The 25,957-nt window shown below is 38.7% G+C and overlaps 1 protein-coding gene across 3 annotated transcripts in view; it reads right to left on the bottom strand.

Moving 5' to 3' along the window:
• The window catches only part of KIT (KIT proto-oncogene, receptor tyrosine kinase), a 78,343-nt gene that overhangs the window by 16,969 nt on the left and 35,417 nt on the right, over positions 1 to 25,957 (bottom strand). For all 3 annotated transcript variants that reach the window (XM_054582191.1, XM_054582192.1, XM_054582193.1), the window contains exons 3-7: positions 24,973 to 25,254; positions 23,354 to 23,490; positions 19,150 to 19,321; positions 14,997 to 15,186; positions 12,814 to 12,929 (exon numbers count right to left, since the gene is read on the bottom strand). In XM_054582191.1, coding sequence (XP_054438166.1) covers positions 12,814 to 12,929; positions 14,997 to 15,186; positions 19,150 to 19,321; positions 23,354 to 23,490; positions 24,973 to 25,254 — 897 coding nt within the window. The remainder of the gene's footprint in view (positions 1 to 12,813; positions 12,930 to 14,996; positions 15,187 to 19,149; positions 19,322 to 23,353; positions 23,491 to 24,972; positions 25,255 to 25,957) is intronic.

Raw genomic sequence — 25,957 nt, 5'->3', positions numbered from 1 at the left:
GAGTACAATCACCAAAAAAGTAAATTATATCAGCAGGAATGCTCTAATTTGACGTTTCTGTGTAACTACAATAATCAACTGGTATTCAATCAAGGGTGCCCTAAAGCACTGAAAATTCCTGAGATTATTTCTAAAGGGGAAGGAAACGAACTTACATTTGCTTGTCCTATTAATAATATGTTTGAAGGATTTTAACCCCTTGAGAATGAGTAAGATAAACTGTAAATGGTGATGTGCTCACTCTGGATCCTCGGAGCAACACTGAGGACCCAAGCCTGAGCAGAGAACTTGGGAGCACCGGCCCTCGCCAGTTCTGTGCCCGCCACCCAGCCTCCTCACATGTAAAACGAGGTCAGTGACAGTACCCACTGCATAAGGATGTTGTGAGAATTAAATGAGATGGAACACAGGAGTGAGTAAAAAGAAATGAATGAAAAACTAAGAACAATCTGCAGAAATGAAACGATTACTAATGATTCAGTTAGTCTTTCCTGTTCAGAGTGCCAACCCTCCTTGGTTAATCAAGTCTGCTACCAATTAAGTTCACTATATTTGCCACTCTAAATATTCTCTTCCATGATCTAAAAATTGCTTAAGATAGTGTGAAATTGTGTTATGTGTCTTAATCTGATAAATTTGGAATTTGACATCAATTACGTTGCAACTGATAGGAAAACTATATGTGGTAAGAAAGACTGACAGATCAGAAGCTTAGGAAGCTTATTTTCTCAAAGGAAGGTAACATTGATAAATGACATCTTTGTAGAACAACCTCTCAGCACCTCACCTCCTTGCAGGCAAAACAGCTTGGCAGGGATCAGAGTGTCCACATGCATGGCACACCCACCTGTCACTCAACCTGGCTCTGCTGATGGGCTGGCCATTTGGCTAATACACACAAAAGAGCAACCCTCCAAAGCAATCTCAAGGTAGGGCCATCCTTGAGAGTTTGGACCCAATGCCAGCTTTCACAAATAGAGCAAGAAAACGAGCCATCGTCTTGCGAAGGCATCCATCTGGCAAGCTTCATTTAATTATAATGGGCAACTGTGTGATTGAACTGGAAAGTAGGACATAACACAAAAAAGTGGAACTTTAGGAGAGTGCTATTTGCTGGAGACTGCAGGCACCATACGGTGGGTCTCTCTGGACTCAGTTCAAGTGTCACCTCCTTTTCCAAGCCATCCTCAACTCTCTAAAGACAAGGTGGTTGACCCCTCCTGCCTATTCCCGCAGCACTTTAGAGCACCTGATACTCATACAATATCTTGGTCTGCCTCCTCCAACAGACTGTCTGTTCTCAGGGCAGGAAACATGTCTCATTGGTTGTGCCTCTGACCCCTGGTAGAGTCTGACCTGTGGGGGACACACAGCCAGGGCTGTTGAATGATTACACCTCCCCTTCAGGAACAAGTCCTTCAGATTCCAAAGGAATTCAATTAGGATCACAAGAAAGGACCTGGGAAAACAGCCTAATGGCAACTTCCCTGTGTAGGGGCATTATTCCCACTATTTTTGCAAAGGTAAGAAACCCATGCATACACCTGGATGTGTGACTTCTTTTTATACTGAGATTAATGTTGAGAGGGAAGGCTCTACACCACATAGACAGCAAATACAACTAGACAGGACTCAAATGGGAACAAGTTCATAAGACGGATTTCCTCAAACCAACATTCCTTTTGTCACTCATTCTTCCTAATGCCACATGATGAATTTTAGTGGAATTGGCTCAAGAGGGGAAAAAAGGGCCGAAAGGATACTTTCAGATGTTAACAATGGTCCTTGCTGGGTAATAGGGTTATGTATAGTTTCTATTTTATTCTTTTGTTTTTAAAAAGTTATTTTTTAAAAGCTTTGTTTACAATGAACATGTAGCTAATAATGAACCTATAAAACATTTTTTAATTAAAAAAACTGGAACAGCTCAAAATTATATAATCAATCACATTTAGCTTTGATTGTAAGTGTCTCACGGTCCAAGCCTTCCAGCGTGACACCTGGTAGTGGTTACACAACGGCCAGGGCTGGCAGGCCGTGCGGCCCGGCTGGCCTACTTGCTCCCGTGTGCTGGTTAATTAGGCAGGTTTTTCAGCTACTGTCCCAGTCATAACCTGAAGCTAGCAGAGCGGCTTTTGTTCTGTTGGGCCTTAGGTTGGTCAACTAGGCTCAGAAGGTCCTCTAACTTCAGTGTGCATTAAAAATACTAAGAGGTAAAAATGCAGATTCCTGGGCTCCACCACAGAGGTTTAGCAGGTTGAGAATCTCACCTAGCAAAGTGCTTTAAAAGAATACCTTCCAGGGACCCTTGATCAGGCCAGGACTCGGTGAGGCCAGAAAAGCACTTAGAATGCGGAGTTTAAGAAGGCGCCCGTCCTCGAGGTCCTGCAAGTGCAGGGTTGGCACCATAAGCGAGCCCCTCCCTAACTTTTGCATCCTAGGGGCTCTCTTACCTCACCCTAACTCCAGCTCTGTCCCCAGTGTTGGTGATGAGACACCTCATTCCGAACAAGCTACAAGACACAACTGCAGTTTGGACTGTATGTGACAAGTTGTACTATGAAAACATTTAATGCATAAAGAATAAGCGAGGTATAAATCTGATTCCTAAAAATGAAAATATGGGCTAACCTGTATTTTGTAAGTGTCTCAAAGCACTGTGTGAGGCATTAAGTATACATTTTACTTTTAAAGATACATAACTCTCTGCAACCTCCCAGTTAAATCTAAGCTACGGTTTCTTAGATATTCTGCCATCAGCAGGATACCAAATGACATTTTCCCTCGTTCCCCCCAAGTTGGAGGTTTGGCTAAGCCTAAGAGGTGTATAAGTTATGTGTTTCTTGTGGAGATAAAAAGAGCCCCTTTTTTCCTTTCAAAGTGCTGTGAATCTGAGTCATTCTGGTGCCTCCAACAACACTGATCAGCTTTGGAGGCAGATTTCCCAATGCTTATAATTTCTACTGAGAATTTATTGCTAATGCAACTAAAAATCGTAACCATTGATTTACCCCACAGATACGCCACCTTGAAAAATATTCCTTTTCACCACCATCAGGTCCATATGAAAGGCAAGAAAAAAAATGAATGTTAAAGAACGTAGCACAAACAAGAGCTTGCAGGGCTTGGGGGCAGGTACACAGAAACTGGTGGGGAAGCATTTGTGAGTACAGCTCACCTGGTCCTTAACCACGTGACCAACTACCGCTATAAACACACATTAGCCCAACCACCATCATCTGCAAAGAACAGTCTTAAGTATCCAAATAATAGAAGATTAAACAAAAAGGAATCAAAAAATTGAATTGATCAGGTATAACTGATATATAAAATTGTATTAGTATTGGGTATGTAACAACAATTTGGTATTTGTATATAATGCAAAATGACCACTACACCAAGTCTAGTTAACATCCAACACCATACAGAGTTAAAAATTTTTTTTCTTGTGATGAAAACTTTTAAGATCTGTTTTCTTAGCAACTTTCAAATATGCAATACAGTATTAACTTTGGTCACTATGCTGTATATTACATCTTATAACTTATTTATTTTATAACTGGAAGTTTGTTCTTTTAAACCTCCTTCATCCCTTTGCCCACCCTCACCCCCACTCCTGGGAATCACCAATCTATTCTCTGTACCTGAGTGCAATTTGTCTATCCACACACATAGATATGTACATTCCACATGTTTTCTCTGCCTTATTTCATGTAGGATAATGCCCTCAAGGTCCATCCATGTTGTCGCAAGTGGGAAGACTTCATTGTCTCTTATGGTTGAATAATATTCCATTGTATGTATAAACCACCTTTTCTTTATGCATTCATCCACTGACAGACACTTCGGTTGTTTCTGGGATGAATTTGTCTTTCGGATTGTTGATCTACGGGTGTCTAATGGCAATCCAGCAATGCTTTGTAGCAATTTGTCACTATCCAGGTTAGGGTCTGAGTCAAATCTACATCCCTGCCATATTGCCATTATAATAAAGAAATTTAATCCGCTAAAATAGGAGTATAGAACAAACTCAGGTTAACTTTTACTTATAAAAGGAATATTATACTTTTTAAAAAACCCCAGAGTGGGTATTTTGAAAATATTTTGTTTTATACATTCTTAAAGATAGGCAGAAACTGGCAAATGGACACTTGAACAGAAGTTTAACAAAACAAAACTTCAGCTATAATCTCCTGTGTATCTAGCTATCTTAAATAGTGCCTATCATTTTAAATAGTCATTCTCCTAAGGAAGGGATGGTTTAAACGAGTGGGAAGCAAACTTTTCATGTAAAGGGTGGGCCATAGGGCCTCCCTTACAAATAATTCTGCCATCGTAGCCCAAACACAGCCACAGGCATGTGAACAAATACCCATGTCTGTGTTCCAATAAAACTCTACTGACACTGAAATTTTAATTTTATTTTCATGTCTCATACAAATCTGATTATTTTGCAACCATTTGAAAAAAATTCTTAGCTTATGGACCATTCGAAAACAGGCTGCAGACTGACTCTGGCCTTTAGTTTGACAACCCCAGTTCTAAACAGCCATCGGAAGGATCTCCCTATTCAGGGATCATGTTAAAACAAACAAAAATGATGAAATGACTTGAAGAGGGTCTTCCTCAGTCAGAATCACTGCGCAGGAGCACCACGGCCACATGTCACAGACATGGCGGGGGGCGGGGGTAGTGCAGGTACACACATCACAGTGCAACTCTATCAAATGGTGAATTCATGTTGCCGCATAATTCAGAAGTGGGGGAGAGGGGTTATTGACACAATGCCCATGGAAAGATTATGTACCTATTCTTAGATTTACTTAAATTTCCACTAAATTATAGGTGACTCTATAATATATTTGTAAATGAAGGAGGCTAATTTGATGTAAAAACATACTGTGGCTCAACTGGAAAAAAATTTCCCATAGAGCAGAAGTTCCACTCATATAAAAGGGAATACTCATGTGTTGTTTTTTAGAAAAGCAGGTCCCAACTTCAGGGTCAATTCTAGTATAAGATGACACGGTTACATACCTAAACCTGTTTCTCCTGCTTTTCCACCATAAACATGAAGAAAGGCCAAATCACACCAACAAAGGACCTAATGATTTAGACAGTTACCTTGTTCTCTAAGAGGTGTGGCGTATAAACAGATCCTCCAAATTAGCAACGTGCTCTACCAGACCAACTTTCTTATGACCATGGAAGAAAAATAATGATACCAGCACTTGAGGGGGCAAAGGAAGGGGAGGGGGGAGGAGACTGCTTAGTTCACAGCCACATTTCCAAAGTTTTTTCAGAATGGCAGAGAGTCAAACTCTACTTTAAAAGCAGGTTGCTGTGCTATCCCCTTTCCTCCCAATTTAAATGTCTACAGCCGTCCTTGCATCCACAGAGATCCTCTTCATAAGAAGGAGATATTAAAGTGTCAAGTCAGAAACAACACTCATAACACCCAAGCAATTTAAGAACAAAACCTCATACTTCAAGTTCAGGAAAAGAAAATAAAAACAGAGCTCAAATACTGTCAGTTACTGCCAATGAACATGCAAAAATACATATTAATGTAAAAAGACAAGTAGCAATTTTTACATGGATTAACCAACTGCCACCTTAAGAAGACCTGAAAATCATTCCTTAATTTAGAGCAGTCCTGAAAGCCAGCACTGTGCACCTTCCAAGACATATGCCCAAGACACAGTGGTATGAGAGATCATGACAGACGATAACCTTACTGACTTCCAGGCACTTAGGCAAGGCTGCTCATTTGAGATCAAACAAGATAATTATAAATGTTAATCATCAGATGGGTTTCTTCCTCAGACTTAGTTACATCATTTCAGAGTCCCACCTCACACTGCACACTGTCTCAAAACTGCATCAGACATGGGTTAAAGAAATTATGAACTATCTATCCATACAGTGAGATACCAAAATGATGCTGTAGACTTTATGATACGGAAAGATGCCCAAAACACATGTATTATTCAGCACCAAAACACAAGGTTACAAACAAATAGAACCTCATTTCTGTAAAAAATAAAAATTACTTTAATGGTCTGGAAAAATATGTAGTAATACATATTTTAAAACTGGCTTGACTCTTATTTTTGCTTATATTCTAGTTTTTCTAGCCTTCACATAACATGTTATAATAAAAATATTAATTTAAAAACACAACTATAAAAATGTTTGCACCCACCAAGCCATATTCTAGTTACCGTGAAAGTCTTAAAGCAAATTCTTAAAGTCAAGTAAATAAGTCAAAAAGGAGTTCTATGTAGCACTAGCTTTCTTCAGTGGTTAAGAATTCCAGTATTTTAATATAGGAGTGGTTCTAATAGAATCCACCTAAAAGTGGGGGGAGGGGGACAAAAAAAGCAAAGCCTCTCAAGCAAAACTCAATAGATAAGTGTTGGCAGTATGTCTTGAAACTTGCAGCCTCTAATGCAAGCATGGTTTGGACACCCTAATGTTCAGAAGGTCCTATCATCTTCAAACAATGGAAATAGAAAGGCTAAGAGGTTAATAGGTGGGAAAATATTTCTACCTTCTAAAAAGGCAAAGTTCCAGTAACTTCACTCTCATTTCATGAGAACCTGTTAGAGCACAGCCCCAAAGCCTCCACACCACGCAGTCCTTAAAGCCAAACCCACCAATACAGTTTTACCTTGGGGAAAGTGTCACCAGGCTACCATCCAAAAGACCCTGACATTTCTCAATACCTAAACTATGTCATGAGCTATGTTCGCTTACAGGAACGGAAAATGATTTCCAAACAGAGTTGAAAAGGGCTGAAGTAAAGACCAGGTGTCGCTGAGTGCAAAGGCTGAGATGGTGATAGGGCATCGTGTGCAAAAAAGGGCATGTGCAAAAGGGCTGAGTGCAACAGAATAATTAGGCATACCTAAGAGAACCAAATCACTCCACATACAGCCTGTAAATACAGAAGGTCTTTGCCAGCCAAGGAGCATTAGAGCCACGCCCTTACCCTCCTCCATTCCTTAATGAAAAATACGTTTCTGCCCTGCTTTACTGAACTCAGTCTTGTTCTGTTGATATGAAAGGCACTGGGCAGGACCATGGTTTGGGTCTGTGACCTGGAAGGGTCGGTAACAAAAGGTCCCTGAGACCGCCAGCCAGGCGGGTGACCCAGATCACTGGCTGGCAGGCAGTCCAAAGGCATCTCTCTCCATGGCCAGCTTCGTAGGTCAGCCCTCACCTTTGCCAGATGGTGGGCTAGGCATGTGCCTTATTTGCAGGGTGTTAGACTTCCAGGGACTTTTCCCTGGAAGGAGAAGAGTTTAGCCACTCATAACTGAAATCAGTTATGACCAAAGATATATACAGGGCAGCTCAGATTTTGCAAATGTGGTTAAAGGGAAACTTTCTCATCAAGAGGCCTCCTTGGGTGACTTATTACTTTGATTTGGGTATACTGTATGATCTACAAATAATTGCCCACATCAGACAGGATGTTAATTATAAAGTGTAATGATTTAGAAATAATACATTATTTAGCATTTTCTTAAATTGTTTCAACCCCCTGTTAACATTCTGCCATAAACGGAGTGAAATTGGTGACTTTTGAGAGCTAATTTGGTGCAGTTCAGCAGTCATTTGGATATCCAATCTCCTTTAACATTTCATGTGTTCAGTGTAAGCCTGACAATGAAAGGAGGGTCCTTTAGCTCTGTTGGCCTTACTTGTCCTGTCTGCTCACCTGTCAGTACCACCTGAGTACCACAGGCCTCTCCTTCAACTGTCGATTTGTCAGTAAAGGACAGGCCTTTAAGATTGGAGAGAGATCTATTTATAATTTAGATAACCTAGATATATCATTTGCCAAATATCTTAAATTCCTAATACGTATCTGGAAATGCTACCGGATCAAAACTATAACGAGAGATCATTTCATACCTGTTAAAATGTCTATTATCTAAAAACAGGAGATAACGAATGCTGACAAGGATGTAGGGAAACGGGAACACTTGCACACTAATGGTGGGACTGTAGATTGGTACAACCACTATGGAAAACAGTAGGGGGGTTCCTCAAGAAATTAAAAATAGCACTACTGTAGGATCCCACAATCCCACGTGTGGGTATATATCCCAAGGAAACAAAACCATTATCTTGAAGAAATATCGTCTCTCCACTTCTGTGTTCAACGCAGCATTATTCACAATAGCCAAGGTATGGAAATAACCTGTGTCCATCCTTGGATAAATCGGTAGAGAGAATGGGTATATATATACACAATGGAATATTGCTCAGGCTTAAATGAGTAGAAAATCCTGTTTTTTTTTATGATACCATGAATGAAACTGGAGGGCATTATGCTAAGTGAAATAAACCAGATGGAGAAAGACACACTCTGCATGGTGTCACTTTTATGTGGAATCTTTTAAAAATAAATGTTGAACTCGTAGAAACAGAGAAGAAAAGTGGTTGACAGGGGCCAGGGTCCGGGAGAGGGACAGGGAGAGGCTGGCGAAAGGATACAAACCCTCCATTCTAAAAAGCATAAGGCCTGAGGATCTAATGCACAACACGGTGCTTACACATGGTAGTGCACAACTTGAATTTGCTAAGACAGTAGGACTTAAACATACTCACCAAAACACAAAACAACAACATGAAACAAAGTAGGTAAATATGTGAGGTGATGGATGTGTTAATTAACTTGATGGGGGGAATCCTCTCACAATGCAGTATACATAGATCAAATCATTATGCTATACACTCTAAATATATGTTTCATTTGTTAATTATACTTCAATTGAGCTGAGAAAAGAAAGGTTACTGGATCTTCTTAAATTATTCCAAAGCTTTGAAAAACAATTGCCTTATCATATCAATCATAATTTCTTTCCATAATTATGTAAATTATTTCAGGATTCACATGGGATATTTGAAATTATAAGCCAAATTAAACTTATAAAATATTTATATTACTGATTAACATTTCAGTCCACTATAAAGTCTAAGATTTATTTAAGAAATTTTGTGTGGAGCAGGAAAAGGGCCAAGTCAATGAATTAGGGTTAAAATTCACGTTTGGCCTTTTAGTTGTACCTGGATTTGATAAAAAATCTTATTATGTGACATTTATTTCAACGAAAGAAACCATAGGTTACTAAACAAGTATTACAAGCCACCTAAAGAATCTCTGGTGATGCCACTTGGGGATAGTTTCTGAAGCTTTTAGAACTCTATTTTTCTCCCAATTTTGATCTGCAAGAGAAACAAATGGCCAGCCACTTCACCAAAGGAGACACTTTTTTGGAAATAGGAAACTGACTGCTGTATACATCTTTGGTGAGCAATGCAAGAGTAATCCTAGTGATGCCAGTTCAAGTCAAAGTATCATGGATTGTTTTGTTTTTTAATGAAAACTCCTGTAAGTTTAACACTGGAAGTTCTGCTAAAAATAGTAAATATGTTGTAATTCTTTGCCATTACAAACCACCTTTAATGTCACTAAGCCAGCACAGACCCGTGTAAATTATAACGTGGTTAAAGAGGAGAAAGACAGCTTTATTTATATGTTACATATTTGTCCCTTAACACAGACTGACAGAACATGACTTTTTTAAAGTCCTACGTAAGTGTTAAAAAAAAAAAAATCGCTGTCTCCATATACTCAAATGTACACGTGAAATTTTCAAAACAAATGGATTTTGCAACCATCAAGCATTTAACCGCTCAAAATCAAAGATTTTTCATGATCATTTCTCAAAGCCAAATCCATTAAGCAATTATGCATCCACAACACTAATAAAAGTAGCCTGAATTTCTGTACTAACACTACGCACTTATTATTCTGATTTTTATTAATTCTAATTTTTATAGAGGGCAATTTCTTTCATCCTCGAGGCTCAACTTATTTACAGAATAAACCATACAATAGGACCTACATCCGCTAAAAGGTTGTGCCCAAATGGACACCACTGCTCCAATTTTAAATTTTAAAACTACTTTTACCTTTTGATTTTAAATTTTAATACCCAAAATCTTGCCCTATAATAGTATGAGATACTTTTTCATATTTTTCAATCCAAAAAACCAAATCCACAAAAAAATTAGCCAACTAGCCCTGACTGGAGTGGCTCAGTGGATTGGGCATCGTACCGCAAGCCAAAACGTCACCGGCTTGATCCCGTCAGGGCACATGCCTGGGTGGCAGGCCAGGCCCCTGGCTGGGGGCATGCGAGAGGCAAACGATTGAAATTATCGCTAGCATATCGATGTTTCTCTCCCTCTCTTTCTCCCCCATTCCCCTCTTTCTAAAAATAAATAAATAAAATCTTTAAAAAAAAAAAAAGAAGTTAGCTAACTATATTTGTGATGTACAATTGGGAAATATTTCACAACAGGCAAATGTTTTAAGTTTCACATGAAAATGCTACCTCTGTCAAAGCATTTGGAGATCAAGAAATCTGCTGTGTTAGGGAAGTGAACTAACTGCCTTTAGTCAGTTTAGTATTTATAACAAACTGACATCAATAAAAAGATTTCCTGAAGCACTTAACCTAAGAGAACAGAATCCACACTACCCTCATCTGTTAACCGAGCGCCATGAAGTCAGGAGTTCAGTAAATGCTGGGTGGGTGTCTGCAACCCAGGCCCCGCAATGCCGAAAAGGCCTCCCGCGCCAATAGGACTTCCAAGAAAGGATCATTTGGGAAGTTTAATGCCATTTCCGATTGAGTGTCAAAAGGGCCTGAGTTCACCAGCAGACGTGTTTAATACTGATCCTGTTCGATGGCAAATTAGCTTAGTAAAATTAGCCTGGTAAGTGAAATGGTAGCAATTGTGTCACTCAGAGAAAAGGGTGATTTTTCATAGATGTCTCTCTAAGATCAATGACTCACAACCCACTGTCAGGCCACACACTGGCAAATGGAAGCATGAAAGGGAAAAAGAGGCACATCTTAAGGCCTCCTTGGCCTTGAAGCCAGGGAGAGATAAAAATGGCACTTAATTTTACAAAATTCCCAGCTAGTGAGCTTCTCACAGTGAGGTCCATGGAGTAGGCCATGTCCAAGATCTGCTGTTACTAGTCCCCAGGAGGTAAGGACAGACTGAGAATAAGCATTTTGAAGGAGCAATTGGACAGAGTAATCTTTATTCTCTGTTGAATCAATTAATAAAAAAAAATCTTGCATTTTGTATCATCTCTGATCTTTTTCACTTTAATTTTCTAGTTACTGGTTCTTACTCTATCTTGTGAGAAGTACTGATCCAGAATGAATTGAAAATCTAAAAAAGAAAAAAAAAATGTCCTTTACCATGGATAGTGTGGAAAGCACCGCACTAAAGCACACAAAATAAAGTTTTCTGTGGACAGTATACATATTATGATTGCAAGGAAACTGATTTACCTGAAATTGTTCTTCAATTACTTGAATAGTAAGTTTTTCATCAGACTCAGGTAATTGTGCCCATGTGGACCATGCTACAGTAAGCTCCTCTGATTAACATCTGAATTAATCTAGAGATATCTGAATTGTGGGTTAATGAGATGCCACATAATCAAAAACCGTTCCAAGGAACTAAGATATTAACAAACATGATTCCCTTGGAAAAGTAAAGTTCTGTGGTCAAACAAGCACGGGATATATGCCCCTTCCCACAGCCCCTCCTGGGAAGCCATAATACGCCTTGGCATATTCAGGATTCTGAGAAGGCCTATGATTAAGAAAAATGTCTAAGTACAGATGTGACTTTCTTTATCTAAACATATTTTGTTCAGGAAACACAATTTTGGAAATTCGAGTATAGTCAAAAGCCTCTGTCAGCAATCAGAAACACCCCCAGGATTACTTACTAGCTGTTTGCTGTCTTCATTTGTACATGAATCACGCTACCCAGCCCCCATACCACTCAGCTCCAGCACCAATGAGATGATGATATAAAATGACTTCATACAGTTCGTTAAGGGTAAGAAATTGGCTCCCATACTGCAGCCCAACACACATTAAGTGCTCAGCAATTACTAAGTTATTCTCTAGGGGATGTTACAGGTTGTCTCAGCACTCCCCAAACCCAGGACAACTCATTTTGTGGGCCACTTCCCTTGGAAACCTAGGCCTGTAGAGGCCTCCCATCCCTTGGTCCCCTGGCTGGTTGGTGTGACAGGTACCTGGTAGTGTCGACAGGCCCCAGGAGAGCCAGGAGGAAGCCCTGCACTTTGGAAAACCACCCAGCTGGTGATCATGCTCCCGTGGCCTCAGCCTCTGAGCAGACAGGGCAAGACTCAGGAGTTCAGGTTCCCATGTGCACATCCTGCTCCCACCCACCGGAAACCACCTCCTCCCCTCTCCCACGGTACCCACGTGCTTGGTGCTCAGTGGGGACCCACTCAGCTGGATCAATATTACGTCATCTTAGTGGGAGAACAATCTCAACGTGAAAAATAGCACAACCCCAAAACAGAAAGTATTGTAACAAAGAAGTCATGTCAGTCCAGCTCCTATTCAACCTCTGGCTCTCCATTTCAACAATCAAGAACAACAAAAAAGTGTTATTTTTAACTTCTATGGCTCCTGTTTACTTCGAAGGCAGCATCCACTGTCTGGGCGATGTCTACAGGGTTCTGTGGTCAGTGAAATGTAGGACAAGGAATTGGTTTTCGTACACATTCTCCCAACCACCAAACCACAGGGTCTTTGTTAAGGTCAAAATTATCACGAACCATTATTTACATAGTACACAGTGAGCTGAGTTCTGCAGCTGTTACGAACCTGAGCCCTAACTTGAAATAATAAAAACAGAGAAAGATAAGGAGTCATTGGTTTTACTCACTGTTCACGTAAACATTAAATGTCACAGAGGAATCGACATCAGAATTGGACACTAGAAACGTGTACGTGCCTCCTTCGTTCCCTTTTAATCTGGTTAAATGAAGTTCACTTATGTATCTATAAAGAAAAGACAATAAATCAATCACCTGTGGGCTGCCTGCCTTGAGTACACGTCTTTTTCACCGTTTCTATCCAGAAATACATGCCTATTTAGGGAAAATACAGCTCACTTAATCCAGTGTTAACAAGAACCACAGAAACACACACACACACACACACACACACAACTTGGGACAAGTGCCTCTTGTGTGAGAATACAGAGTGGGGCAAAGGCTTTCTTGGCCTCAGGGAAACCGCAAAGAGACTGCAGCCTCTCCCACCTCCTGAGCTGTCCTCGCGGCCACCTTCACACCAGTGTCCTGAACCTGTCTGTCCTGCTTTGCTTTAACAACACTGGCCTGGAAAAACCCCAGACCAGCAGGCTGTCTCCATGCAGACACTGCAGGGCCCCCGTGGCAAGGTCAATGCTGTTGCCCTCACCTTCCTTCTTGCAGCACCATGATCTCCTGGTGTTCCCCTCCACGCCCTGGTGTTCCCCTACTCTACCACTGCTTCTCAGTGTCCTTTGCAGTCTTTGCTATTCAAGCTGTTTCACTGCAGGGCCGCCAGATACAGTCGTGTGGCCTGAGCATGCGCAGAGTTACTGACATGAGCTCCAGGGTGGATGGGGCGCCCTGGGCAGCCCTGGACCCACAAGAGCTACACAACCGACTGGACGTATGCAGGGGCAAGTTCAGACTCCTCTCACACTGCACATGCACCCCGGGCAATCCACTCTCGCACGCAACTATTTGCTGTTTGCTCCCTTTCAACCCGTTACCTCCAGTCCAGACTTCTCTGGCCCAAGGCCTCCTCTACAGAGCTATTTTTACATCACCATCTCCCCTGTCTGGGTGCAGCTAATAAAGACCCACATCTGCACCTTCTCCCAGGACTTGCTCTTAGGCACTTAGATGCACTTAAAAGCTGACTGCCTTCCAGGTCTCCAGCCAGTGAGAGACTGACCATGGGAAGGGACAAAAGCCTAGCTCCAGAGCACCCTGGGGTAAAACTGTGCCTCAGCTTCACCTCAGCCACAGCCTTCCTTTCCTCCTTCCCCTCCACTCCCTGGCTAGTCTCCTTCTCCCCCGATGAAGCCCTTGCCTGAGAACCCTTGCCTAGGTCTCTGCTTCCAGGGAACCTGACCTACGATACTCCCTGCCTGCTCATCTCCCCTCAAGGTGCTATGGTCAACCTCATATTCCATGAACCCCAAGCCCTTAGCCCCTCCTCTCCTAGAATGGGATCACCTCTCACCATCCCACCTGTCTGGGAGACCCGAACTCCTCCCCCTCTCATACCCCTCAGTCCCCTAGTCTTGTTAAGGTGGTATAGCCTGGGTATCTCCCAAATCTCTCCTCTTCCCTCCGATCCTTAGGCCTTAGCCCAGGACAACATCATCTGTCACCCACCTTCTTACAACAGCCAATAGCTCCTCACTGGATAAACACACAAATTCTTTCTAACCCTTTGATTTAGGTCAATTACTTAGTTTCCTCTTCTGTAACAGTGAGGGAAATCAGAGTGCCTGCTCACAGGGTTTGTGAGGGCTAAACTTATTAATACGTGAAAGATGCTTAAAAAAGCACAGGTAGAAAAAAAATGCACAGTTTACTTCCATAAAGGGTTACTACTGCTGCTATTTTTGTTATAAATGTTCTGAGATAAAATGAGGGGTCTGATGTAAAAGAGCTCAGGTTCAATGCCCAGCCCAAAGCTACTCCATGATTCTTAGTTTCTTATAGTTAAAAAAAAAAAAATGATTAAAGGCACTAACCTCCCTCTTTCTCTGAAGCGAATTATTTAATGTGTCCCTAGTACATGGAAGTCACTGCTTTAAAGTATCCTTGGAATACTGGAATAGAACTAGCCTCTATTTTACAGATGAGAAAACCCAAGCACAGACTTTTTTGCGCATCCTAAACACACAGCAGATTGAAACGTTGGGATGAAGATTTCAGGAAGTAGCCCCAAACGTCCTTCTTTGCAAGCTGTCCTCTAATTTACGGGCCACAGAAATAGGATCTGGAAAGCCACACAGAAGGGGGACGAAATCCCCTCCCCAGAGCAAGATCTTTTTCTCACCTGATATTACTTTCATTCTCAGACTTGGGGTAATTTTCCCATTTATCAGCGAAGGTTTTGTTCATATACATCCACTGCTGGTGTTCAGGTTTCGGATATGCCTCGTATTCAACAATCAGATCTATGTTTTCTCCATCATTTACAAACACTGTAGTATTTGCCATAGGGATGATATTAATAAATCCTTTATCTAATTGTAACAGAATAAAACAGAAAGAAACTGTTATCCACAACTACCCAGCAAAAAACACAACTTCATCTTTGGATTTCAAAGATACTGACTGATTTCCAGTGTGAATTGGCCATAATAAGTAAGAGGATTTAAACTAGCCATTTGACACTTATTTTGCTCCTGTATAATCACTATCATAAAGTGAGAAAGGACACAGACTTGAAATGTTTATTCATCCATTTCTATGTCTTCAGCAACTCTCTTAAGGATCTATCTTCATCTTTTAAATCTTCTAGAACTACTAGTCTTGATGCTTATTAGGTTTAAAAGTATTTATAGGACTAAATAGCCCATACTCAGACTCAACATTAAGTGTTTATTTGATAAGAAAATGACATAAATCAAAAAGAGACAAAACGCCTCAATGTTCAATAAAAATGTTATATTTGGAAAAAAAATAAACTAAGGTCTTCTCATCATAGTCACATATTACAGATGGATCAAGGACAGCATTGTAGCCATCAAACCATGCTTTCAACTAAACAACAGAACTGACCCCTATCAATCTTCTATGGGGCGAGAGGGAGGGAGGGGAGCCAGTTTTCTAGTTCTGTGTTTTTGTTTTTAGAAGCAACATAAGAAAAACACCATAAAGATAAATCTAAATACATAAACACTTTTCAATGTCTATATAGTAAAATTAATTAAGGTAACAGAAAAAAAGGACATAAAATATAGAAGAAAAAACATTTAAACTAGTAATTAAAATAAGGGATCACTTTCACTTACTAAAAATAGCAAAACCTCAATAAAGCTGTTTCAAAAATAAAGTATACCTATCCTTGATAAATAATAGCAAAACTAATCTGAAATAAACTTAATAATTTTCCAAGTGTGGTAAAAGTGGCAGACTGAATGACACGTTGTAGACTGACACAACTCTCAGAAAGCATTTAGCAATGTAGATTTTTAAAAATTATTCTTCAGTTTACCCTGGAATTTACATTTGAGAACTCTTCTTAGTGAGTTGGATAGCTACGTACAAAATAAGTGCTATTTACATTAGTTATAATCATTTAAAAATGAGAAACTGGTTAAATAAAGTATCCCTTAGATATAATTGTATATTAATAATATTAAAAGAACTTGATAAAGAACACAATAAAATAATTGCCAATATTATTTTTATAGCTACCATTTATGGAATATTTACTAATGTGCCAAGAACTGCCCTAAGTACTTAGCATACATTTTATTTAATAATTATAACAAATATTTAATCTTACAATAATGAAAGAGAAAGCTTATAGCCCCTAATTTATAGAGGAAAAAAATCAAGTCCTGGAGTGGGAGAGCTTAGATTTTAATACAGGTCTACGAAAAGCTACAGCTGACCTCTTCTTACCATAGTATTTCTTAAGAGTCTCTACTTTCATTTAGAGAGATAAAGAGAGCGAGAAAGAGAGGAAATGAGTTATATGTATAAGTAAAACCCTGATGCATATAAAAATACAAATAGAGCAAATCTTAAAAATGGTTATATCAAGTCAGTGGAATTTTAAGACTTTTTATTTTTCAATTGTTTTCAAATTTTAAAAATGAATCATGAAATTTAAAATTATTACTACTATTTTTGGTGCTGTTTGGTTAAATATTTGAAGTCCAAAATGATGTTGTCAAAATAGTATTTACTGCTCTTTAGTTTCCTATGTATTGAGAATAAAAAATGGAATCCAACTGTACTACATACGAACTGAAAAATGATTTTTAAGGTGAGGATGGAAAATCATCTAAATGAAAACTGACTATGGAAACCATCACCTTGTTCTAATTCCTGAATCATAAATAATACTCCCTACCATTCCTTAAGCTAATTTAAGTTAATTTTGAAGAAATCAATGTTTCCTCTGAATGCTACACTAAAGTTTCAAGTTTTAACAGCTATAAATTCAAACCACACAAAGCAAAATACTCAAATTATTACAGACAACAATATTTCATGGAACTATTTCTCTCAAATTCACCATGTATAAAATACTTGTTTTAAATCCCCCCAAAGTTTTCTCTAGTCTGGTTTGTTCAATGTAGTTTTATGTCCTATCATGGACTAGAGCATCAAATTCATAAAGTGTAAGAATTATTAGAATCAAAGAATCCGCCTCTGTTGTTATAACAAAGTTTGATTTTTCAAGTATTTCTGAATTAAGAAAATAAGGAGTTCTTTGATAATGTGTTAATATTTAATTAAGTGCAAACACTGTGCCAGCTACTTCTATAAAATCTACTGCCTTTTCTCCTGCCCAGAGCCTTGGGACTTGGCAGTTGTGTTTCTCAGAAGAGAAAATGGAGGCAGAGAAAAAGTAGGGTACATTCAAAAGGTAAGTGGCAGAGCCCCAACTCAAAACCAGGACAGGCCATTCCAAAGTCCTGTTCTCTCAGCTACTCCACGTTATATCCAAATCCTACTCTACTACTCCCAGCCCCTAGAGAAATCACTTTTCTCTTTCTCTTCCTGTTCTTGTCCCATCTCAACCCACCCCTGAAATAATACAAAACCAGATTCAGGCTTCTCAGCCACAAGTATTTCCAGTTATACAGTTATATTCTTGGAAATTGATGAATGGATTTTAAAAATTTGATTACATACAACAATATGTTCAAAACATCCTTACTAATTGCTTTCTGGAGCTGAAGCTGATATATCAACATACTCCCTAATCAACTTAGCAAATTAGCACTTACTGGGTTTAATATTTTAAAAGCATAGCCTTCTATTTAAATTAATAAATGGTCCACAATCACGTTTGGGGACAGAGTAGTACTCTTTCTCTGTACTGATTCTATAATTGCAACCAAAGTGTCTTTTCCATGTTCAGTCTGGTGAGACCCTTTCAATCACAACATGGAGAGACATACCAAAATTATGTGAGATTATTGTGGGATAAATCACAGACCCTGACACTGCTACCTAAATTACTGAAGAAATGTGGGGGGGAAAGGAGAAATGAAAACAAATATGGCATCATTTTATTATTGCTCACAATGAAGAATTTCTCCACCCTACAAGTGCCTCATCAAAGTCAAGCACTAAGAACATGTTCCCACAGAAAAGGCAAGAAAATACACTAAATTCAAACAATACTCAAAAGACAAAAAGAAAATGTGTAAATGAAGTCATTTTAAAATCACGATTATTTTCTGTAAATCGAAAACATCAAATACTTCACTATATTCCACTCTCTTTTAAGTAGATGTCTGGAAAATACATATCCATTGAAATTTCTACAGTAGGGAAGAAAAAGCTAAACCAAAGTATATACCAGATAAGGTGGAGTTATGGATCACAGGTTACTACCATGTTCCAGTGCCTACTCTGTAGAACCAGCGACCCATGTTCCTGTGCCCTCTTTCCGTAGGGTTCATGCTACAGCCTTGATGGATGGAGGACAGGGTGAGGTAGGGTGGGGAGGAGGAGTCCAACTGATCCTTCCCTGCTACAAACGAGCTAGAGCCATGAGTGACAGAACAGCAAGCCAAAAGGCTGAGGAGCCCCACCGAAGATTCAGAGAAATACTTCAGGCTCTAAGCATTTGCACTTGTCAACAGAGAATTCTATATCCATTTCCAAACTCAAGGCATTCAGCAAGGATTAGAATTTTTGAAAAAGCTCTACTTATGCTTTATTTGTTTGGTAGAGGTGGGAGGGTAAGTAGTGTGTAATGCAGAGAATGAAAGCTTTGAAGAACTGCAGTTCGAGCTTTCCACTTCCCTCTGTTAAACAGGTAGAGTTTGCTTTTTGTGGTCTAGTTGGAAGAAGCTACAATGATAATTTTCATTCATTCATTCCTTCATCCTTTGTTCATTCGATGATAATAAAAATTTCTAAGAATCTGCTCAACATTCCATTTACATAAAAAAGAAACTAATAATTTCTTCTTTCACTACTCCCAGTAATTTACACATTCCCAGAGAGATATTTACCTACTACTTCCAAGGTTGTTGTGACATTTGCTGATCCAAAAGTATTATTGGCATAACACATGAACACTCCAGAATCATTAACTCTTGTTGAGCTGATAGTCAACCTTTCCTGACGTACAAAATTGAAGTCACCGTGATGCCTGCTATTACTCTTTATCTGTGCTTTAGTTTGCTGGTTTCAGAAGGAGAGAAAAAGAAATCAGAGATTACCATAAAATTTATATTCAGGATCTTTCCTAGATAAATTAAAAATAGCAGCAATTAACGTCTCCATATTAATGTTCATTATACACTACTTAAGCAAGAGTAATAAAGCATCATGACAAGTCTGTCATTGGAACACTTCATATTACAGGGTTATATTGAAAGATAGTCATTAATGATTTGGAAAACATGAAAATTCATTTCTTAATAATCATAGCATACATAATTCCAAATTCTCTGTAGTGTTAAGTACTTTTTTAACAGTGCCAAATTTCAAAAGTCACTATATAAAAATACTGCAGAATACTGATATTTTACAATGAGTCAGCATACTTATATCAATAGTTCCTATTACAGTTTTTTCTGTTCTATAGTCCAGTGGTTAAAAGAAACACATTGCTAATAATAACCATATTCTATTTTATTAACATGTATACTATTTTTATGAATAAAAAGAGAATCACAATGTCTACAACTAACTTGGAAATTCACCCTACAGTTTTTAACAAGCAGAATTTTGGCAACTCTTAAAGGGAGTTCTAAGATACATAATATACATAAAACCAAGCCCCAAATTACTTAAGCATGTGCTGAAGAGAAAAGGTTGTGAGTTTACCCCTGTGGTATCACCATCGCACTCATTATTTTAAGACATGGAGAGATTTCTTGTATGGAAAATATCATGGGGAAAACAACACAATATAAACTATAGCCATTCTCTGAAAAGATTAAAAACATATAGCTTTTTGCCTTTTCCAAATTTTCTGAAAAGTGACATACTCCTATTACAATGGAAAAAAAAACCCTAAAAAAAGAAATTAAACAGGAGCTGATACTGACATGAAACGAGATAAAGGGTGATTGGTTGGCCAGGCCATGGTGAACCTATTAGCCTTCGTCTATTCTGACAGTCCTGTTAATCAGAACAGCCCTCTGGAAAGCAGCTTGGCAGCGTGTTCATACCCCTGATCCCTCCAGCAAATTTATTTCAAGGAAACAACAAAAAACTAAAGCTCTGAGAGCTTTACTACAGTGAAAACTTACAGATGAACTAAATGTACATTAGGTATCAAATTTATGAATGTGAAAACAAGAAAATATGTGTATTACTTAAAAAAACAAACTGAGTGGAACTTAAAATGGGAACCATGTGATAACACATGCAAAGGGACAAAAAGAAAAGAAATACCAAAAAATATTATGGGCAATATAGGTTGCATTTATAAGGACTAGCCACATGGCACATGAGTACTTAAAATGAAATAGTCCACTGAGTTGTGTCTAAAATATAAACTATGCCCCAAATATTGAAGACTTAACATGAAAAAATGCAAAATGTTCCATTAATAATTTTATGTTAATTACATGATAAAATAATATTTTCAGTATATTGGGTTAAATAAAATATATTATTAAAATCAATTTTATTTGTTTTATTCTGTCATGTGCTTCCTAGAAAATTTAAAATTACACAGGAAGCTCATATTATATTTCCATTTTACTACTATATACAATGACAGGATTATATCTATTTCTCTATTATTATAGTTTTGGAAAAATTGTTACATTAAAATAAGCACAGATAAAAGCTGACTGCCAAAGTGGAATGTTTTGAACTAAAAAGGGGAGAAGACTTTCTGTAGACTAATTGTGAGAACGTGGGCAAGTCAGGGACACCACCAGTCTTTTGTTTCTAGAAGAGAATGAGGGAATAAAGGTCTTTAAAGGGCTCTGCAGTTAGGAGCACTATGTAGATTTAAAACTACTCTAAGAGATTCTTCTAATAATTAACTGGCAGACATCTGCCACTTCACTGCATAAGATCAACTGTTAAGAAGATGCAATAGCAAGGTGAAGTGACATTTTTCTTTAGCCTTTCCCAGTCCATTATGTCACAGACTTCTCCTCTTCACAGGCAGAGTGACAATGGGCAGATAACACCCCATATGCTAGATTTTAGGTACCACCCTTGCAGTTCTTGCAAGAGCCCAAGAGTATTCAATAGCGAGCTGGACTGGGACACAGAACACGTCAATGCCAGAAGGAATGGTAACATGGTCTTAAATGATGCAGTATCAACACCTAAACCCAAAGGCCATAATTTAGCATACTGTCAAAGATCACAATCAAAGCAAGTAAAAATATGTGGGTTTCTAAGCGTTACAAAAGCCAACCAAGGTTCATAAATGTTGAATGAACTCCAGAGTCTTATATTTAAAAAAAACAACAACAAAAAACTGCAAAACTCTAAAATAGTTTTCCTAAATTTCATTGTGAGCTAAACTGACTCTAAATGGTCAGAATCAAAGATATGGCTTTTCAAGATAATTTGATAGTGCTAACAGTGCTAAGCATTCCAAATTAAGCCAAGATATCAATATAACATTCATAGATGAACCTTGGCACAGAGCCATAAGCCCCATCTGCAAGTCACACATTACATATTGCTTGCACGTGATTTGGTTTTTCTTAACCCTTGGAGGTGCACACTGGGATTTCCCCAAAGGGCTCCCAACACTGAAGGCTTATCTACCAGTGTCAGTGGATTAATTGGGAATGGCATGCAGGGCTCCTGGGAAAAACGGTTCAGAACAAAACTGCCTGGGGCAATTTAATTTCTCATCTCAAAAAGGCTAATTTTCAAGTTACACTGAAGCTCAAACACACAGTCTAAACTGTTCTCTCATCTGAAATCAAGAATTATAGGAAGCCAATTAAATATAGGACTGTGTTCAGTAAGGTTAGTCAAAAATCCATACATGAGGTATTGTTTTTTATTAAATTATATGATATGGAAACTAAAACTTATTCTCTGAGCCATTGGTTTGAAAGAATAAGTCTACAGGATAATCCATTCTTCTAGTCAATGGCAGGCTTCATTTAGCAAGGTATCATCCATCACAGGTCTACATGAATACCATTGTAATGCTTTACATTATGCTAATCACCATGGTTACTTGTTTAGCAAAGAATTCATTTAAAAGGCATGAAATAGCCATTGTTGAACATAGGGCATAAGGAAGAAAAGAGGAAGAGGAAGAGAAAAATATAGCATTTCTTTTTTTCCAGTATAGTGCATACATGTGTACTAAAGAAAAATTACCATGCCAACTAATTAACTAGATGGCCAAGATTATTAAAAAAAAAAAATTACTGAAAACTCAGTTAATGAAAATTATAAACAAAATATTAGGGAAATGAGACATTTTAAAGACCTTGCTATTAATGTGAATATTTCAAGAGGAAAAAAACTTCAAATATAACTTGCTAAAAATTTATTTAATTTTAAGATAGGCCAAATACAGTAATCTGACATATAGTAGACATTCAATATGCATTTGTCAAATAAATGAGAACCTAAACATGTCCAAATGTTTCAGATTAACGATAACCATTTTATTAATAGCAACTAAAACAAATAGAAAACCATTAGCAACTTGATCTCAGGTAACGGGCCTCAAAGGAGGAAATCAGATCCATACAAAAAGAAACCCATCTCTCAAATGGATAAGCCATTTTGTGGGAAGGGAAGACCTTCCTGGTTAATATCTGAGAACAGTTCTTCGTTTTAATTATTCAAAGAAAAAAAATTGGCAACTCTTCCCAATATTTTAAATAATTTGGCCTGAATTGTAATAGCTTTAAAAATCAAGGTATTTATACAGTTAACTATTAGTTGTGTTCTTTAAATTTCCTATCTAAAGTCATTCAAAGAAACAACATGAATAACATAATTTGGATATTCTCTTTTAGATTTTTTAAAACAAATTTACAAAATGACATTTACTTGTTACCAATAATGAGTGTACACATCCACATATGGCGTTGTGAAAGGGGAAAATATGCATCTCAACACACTCCCAGACAGTTCTACCTCAACGAGACACACCAGCTGAGCCATCCCCGAGGACAATTAATAGACTTTTTAAAAAAAAATGTGATTATCTCCCACAGAGAGAGAATGATATATTGAGAAAAATGAAGGAAGCAATTCACTCACCTGGCTATTTTCCTTTATCCACAGTGAGTCCACAGAACTAGACACATCTTTGATCAAGCATATCACTGTAAATTCTTCCCCTTCCCTAAGAAGATAGCTTGCTTTGGACACGGACACAACCGGCACGGCTCTGATGGCTAGAATAAAAAGAAAAGCAGCCTTCAAATAATTCGTCCTATCAAAAATCTGACATCTTTTCCTCAAATGCACACAGCTTATTTTGGCATCTTTTTTTAAAAATCTTACTTATTTTTAGAGATAGAGGAAGGGAGGGAGAAAGAGAGGGAGAAAAACATCAATGTATGGTTGTCTCTTGAGTATCCCCTACCAGAGATGTGGCCCACAACCAAGGCAAGTGCCCTGACTGAGAATGTAACCAGCGACCTTTTGGTTCACAGGGCGGCATTCAATCCACTGAGCCACACCAGACAGGATTATTTTGGCATCTTTTAAGGAAAATATAAAGTATGGTATTGACCAATCTGTATTACTTGCACCTCTGAAGACATCAGCAATTACATCATGCATCCTTCAAGTAAATTCATTAATACTGAGTGAAAAAGATAGGAATGTCTACTTTGAGATTACAACGCTCCTGGACAATGTTATTTCAAAACAGGTAGAAGCCCTGGCAGAGGGAAGCAGCTTTCACCTTCATCTCACACAACCTTGGTGGTTTCAGGAGGACGTGAGCGACAACTAATTATATTATTTTAACCAAACAGGCACCTTGCCCATGTGTTGCAAAAATAATATCTTACTCATTTCTGAAAATCCCAGGTCTTAAATAATCAAATTTCTATACTTCCAGGAGCATACTTTTTCAAAAGCCTTATTAAAAACTTCGATAGCTGAGTACCAACTGGTGTTGAATGAGGTGATCTCTGAGATACAAAATCTGTATATCTTCCTGCTACCAAAATAGCCTACAATCAAGGGTGTCCAACGTGCAGGCCTCGGGCAGCATGCAGCCCACGGTGGCTATAAATGCTGCCTAACGCAAAATTATAAATTTACTTAAAACATTATGAGATTTTGTGTGTATGTGTGTGATTACATGTTGTCATGTATTTAATGTGTGGCCCAAGACAACTCTTCTTCTTCCAGGGTGGCCCAGAGATGCCAATAGGTTGGTCACCCCAAATGCGACAATAATGATAAGGTCCGTAGTCAGTTGGTACTTTCCTCCTTGGATTGTGACTGTTTGAGAATGCATTAAAATTAAATAGCTGAAGAGAAAGTCGATTCATAAATCAATAGTAAACCAAGGAGTGAATAATATGTACGCTAATGTTTTCAAACAGTGTAACTAAAGCTTCCCAGTGAGTTTCTCTTGGAAGGAACACTTCATGTAATTATGAAACTCTGATCACCCCAGTATGGTCTTAATGCCAATCTATGGTAGACACACCCAGCTGAAGGCAGTCATGGACTGGTCTCATGGGGTTGGGACCAGGAAAGAAAGACTTCACAAGCAGCTGACATGATTTTGAAATTAGGGGTACTGAAGAGCCAGCCACCTGATAGACTATGAATAGCTGGACCACTCAGAAGAGAAAAGTCTTCTTTAGACCAACAGATGCTCTGACTCTCAGAAGAAAGCAATAAAGGGCCCATACCTGCCCTCACTTTCAGGGTGAATTTCTTCGACAGCATTGACTTGCCCTTCTTGTCCGCGGAGCAGTGCAAGCAGAGCCGATGATACTCGCGCTTCACATTTCGGATGGTGATGCCAGCCTTGGGATCAGCGACAAACGTCAAGTCCTTGGGAAGAGGTTTCCCCTCACACCCCATAAGGGAGTAATTGGTCACTTCTGGGTCAGTCAGGGGACAGCGGACCAGGGTGTCATTGCCTTCTTTCCCATACAAGGGAAGGTCCATCAGGAAAAGCTTTTCAGGATCTATAGCACATCAAAAATTAGCGGTTTGAATGGCTTGTGACAGGCACTGAAGACATTTTTGAAAGATCGAAAATATTATCTCTCATAACAATTCCCGATGGTTCAAACGGCTGCTGACTTTTTTCTTTGCAGGCAAAAGTAGAATTCATCCACATATTACTAACGAGTGTCAGGCCCTAAACTCAGACCACTGCACACTTTATATATTTAATTCTCAAAACACCCCTAGGTAATGGGCACTATCATCCCTATTTTATTGATGAAGAAACTGAAGTCTCAAAAAGGTGACTCGACACGGCCCAAAAATGGCTGGGCAGAAGTAAAACCGAGCTCTGACATGAAAATTTGTGCACTCAAAACTGAGAATATCTTATGGTAACTATTACTCTTTTTTTCTGCAACAGGCAATACTTCAAGGAGCATGAATAAGCTGTCTGATGATAACTGTTAGGGTCAGGGAAAGTGTTCTTCCTTTAACCCCACTGGGTGGGCTCTTCCCAGAGTTCCCAGTCTCCAAGAACTTTCAGCTTCTGAACTGAATCTAGAAAACAATCAGCAGGCCACCCAGCACAAAAAAAAAAACATGTGAGCCTCACAGTCTATTCAAGTTAAGCTAAATATAACTTCTAGAAATCAAATAATTTCAAATGCACAAGGGGAGTTTATGAGTTTCAGAAATACTTTATTGTCTAACCAGAACCCT

The sequence above is a fragment of the Pteronotus mesoamericanus genome, unplaced genomic scaffold (genome assembly GCF_021234165.1).
Source record: "Pteronotus mesoamericanus isolate MK-2021 breed Mesoamerican mustached bat unplaced genomic scaffold, CSHL_Meso_final contig_68, whole genome shotgun sequence".
Lineage (NCBI taxonomy): Eukaryota > Metazoa > Chordata > Mammalia > Chiroptera > Mormoopidae > Pteronotus > Pteronotus mesoamericanus.
The sequence above is the reverse complement of the archived record's forward strand: the minus strand, read 5'-3'. Positions and strand labels throughout refer to the sequence as shown.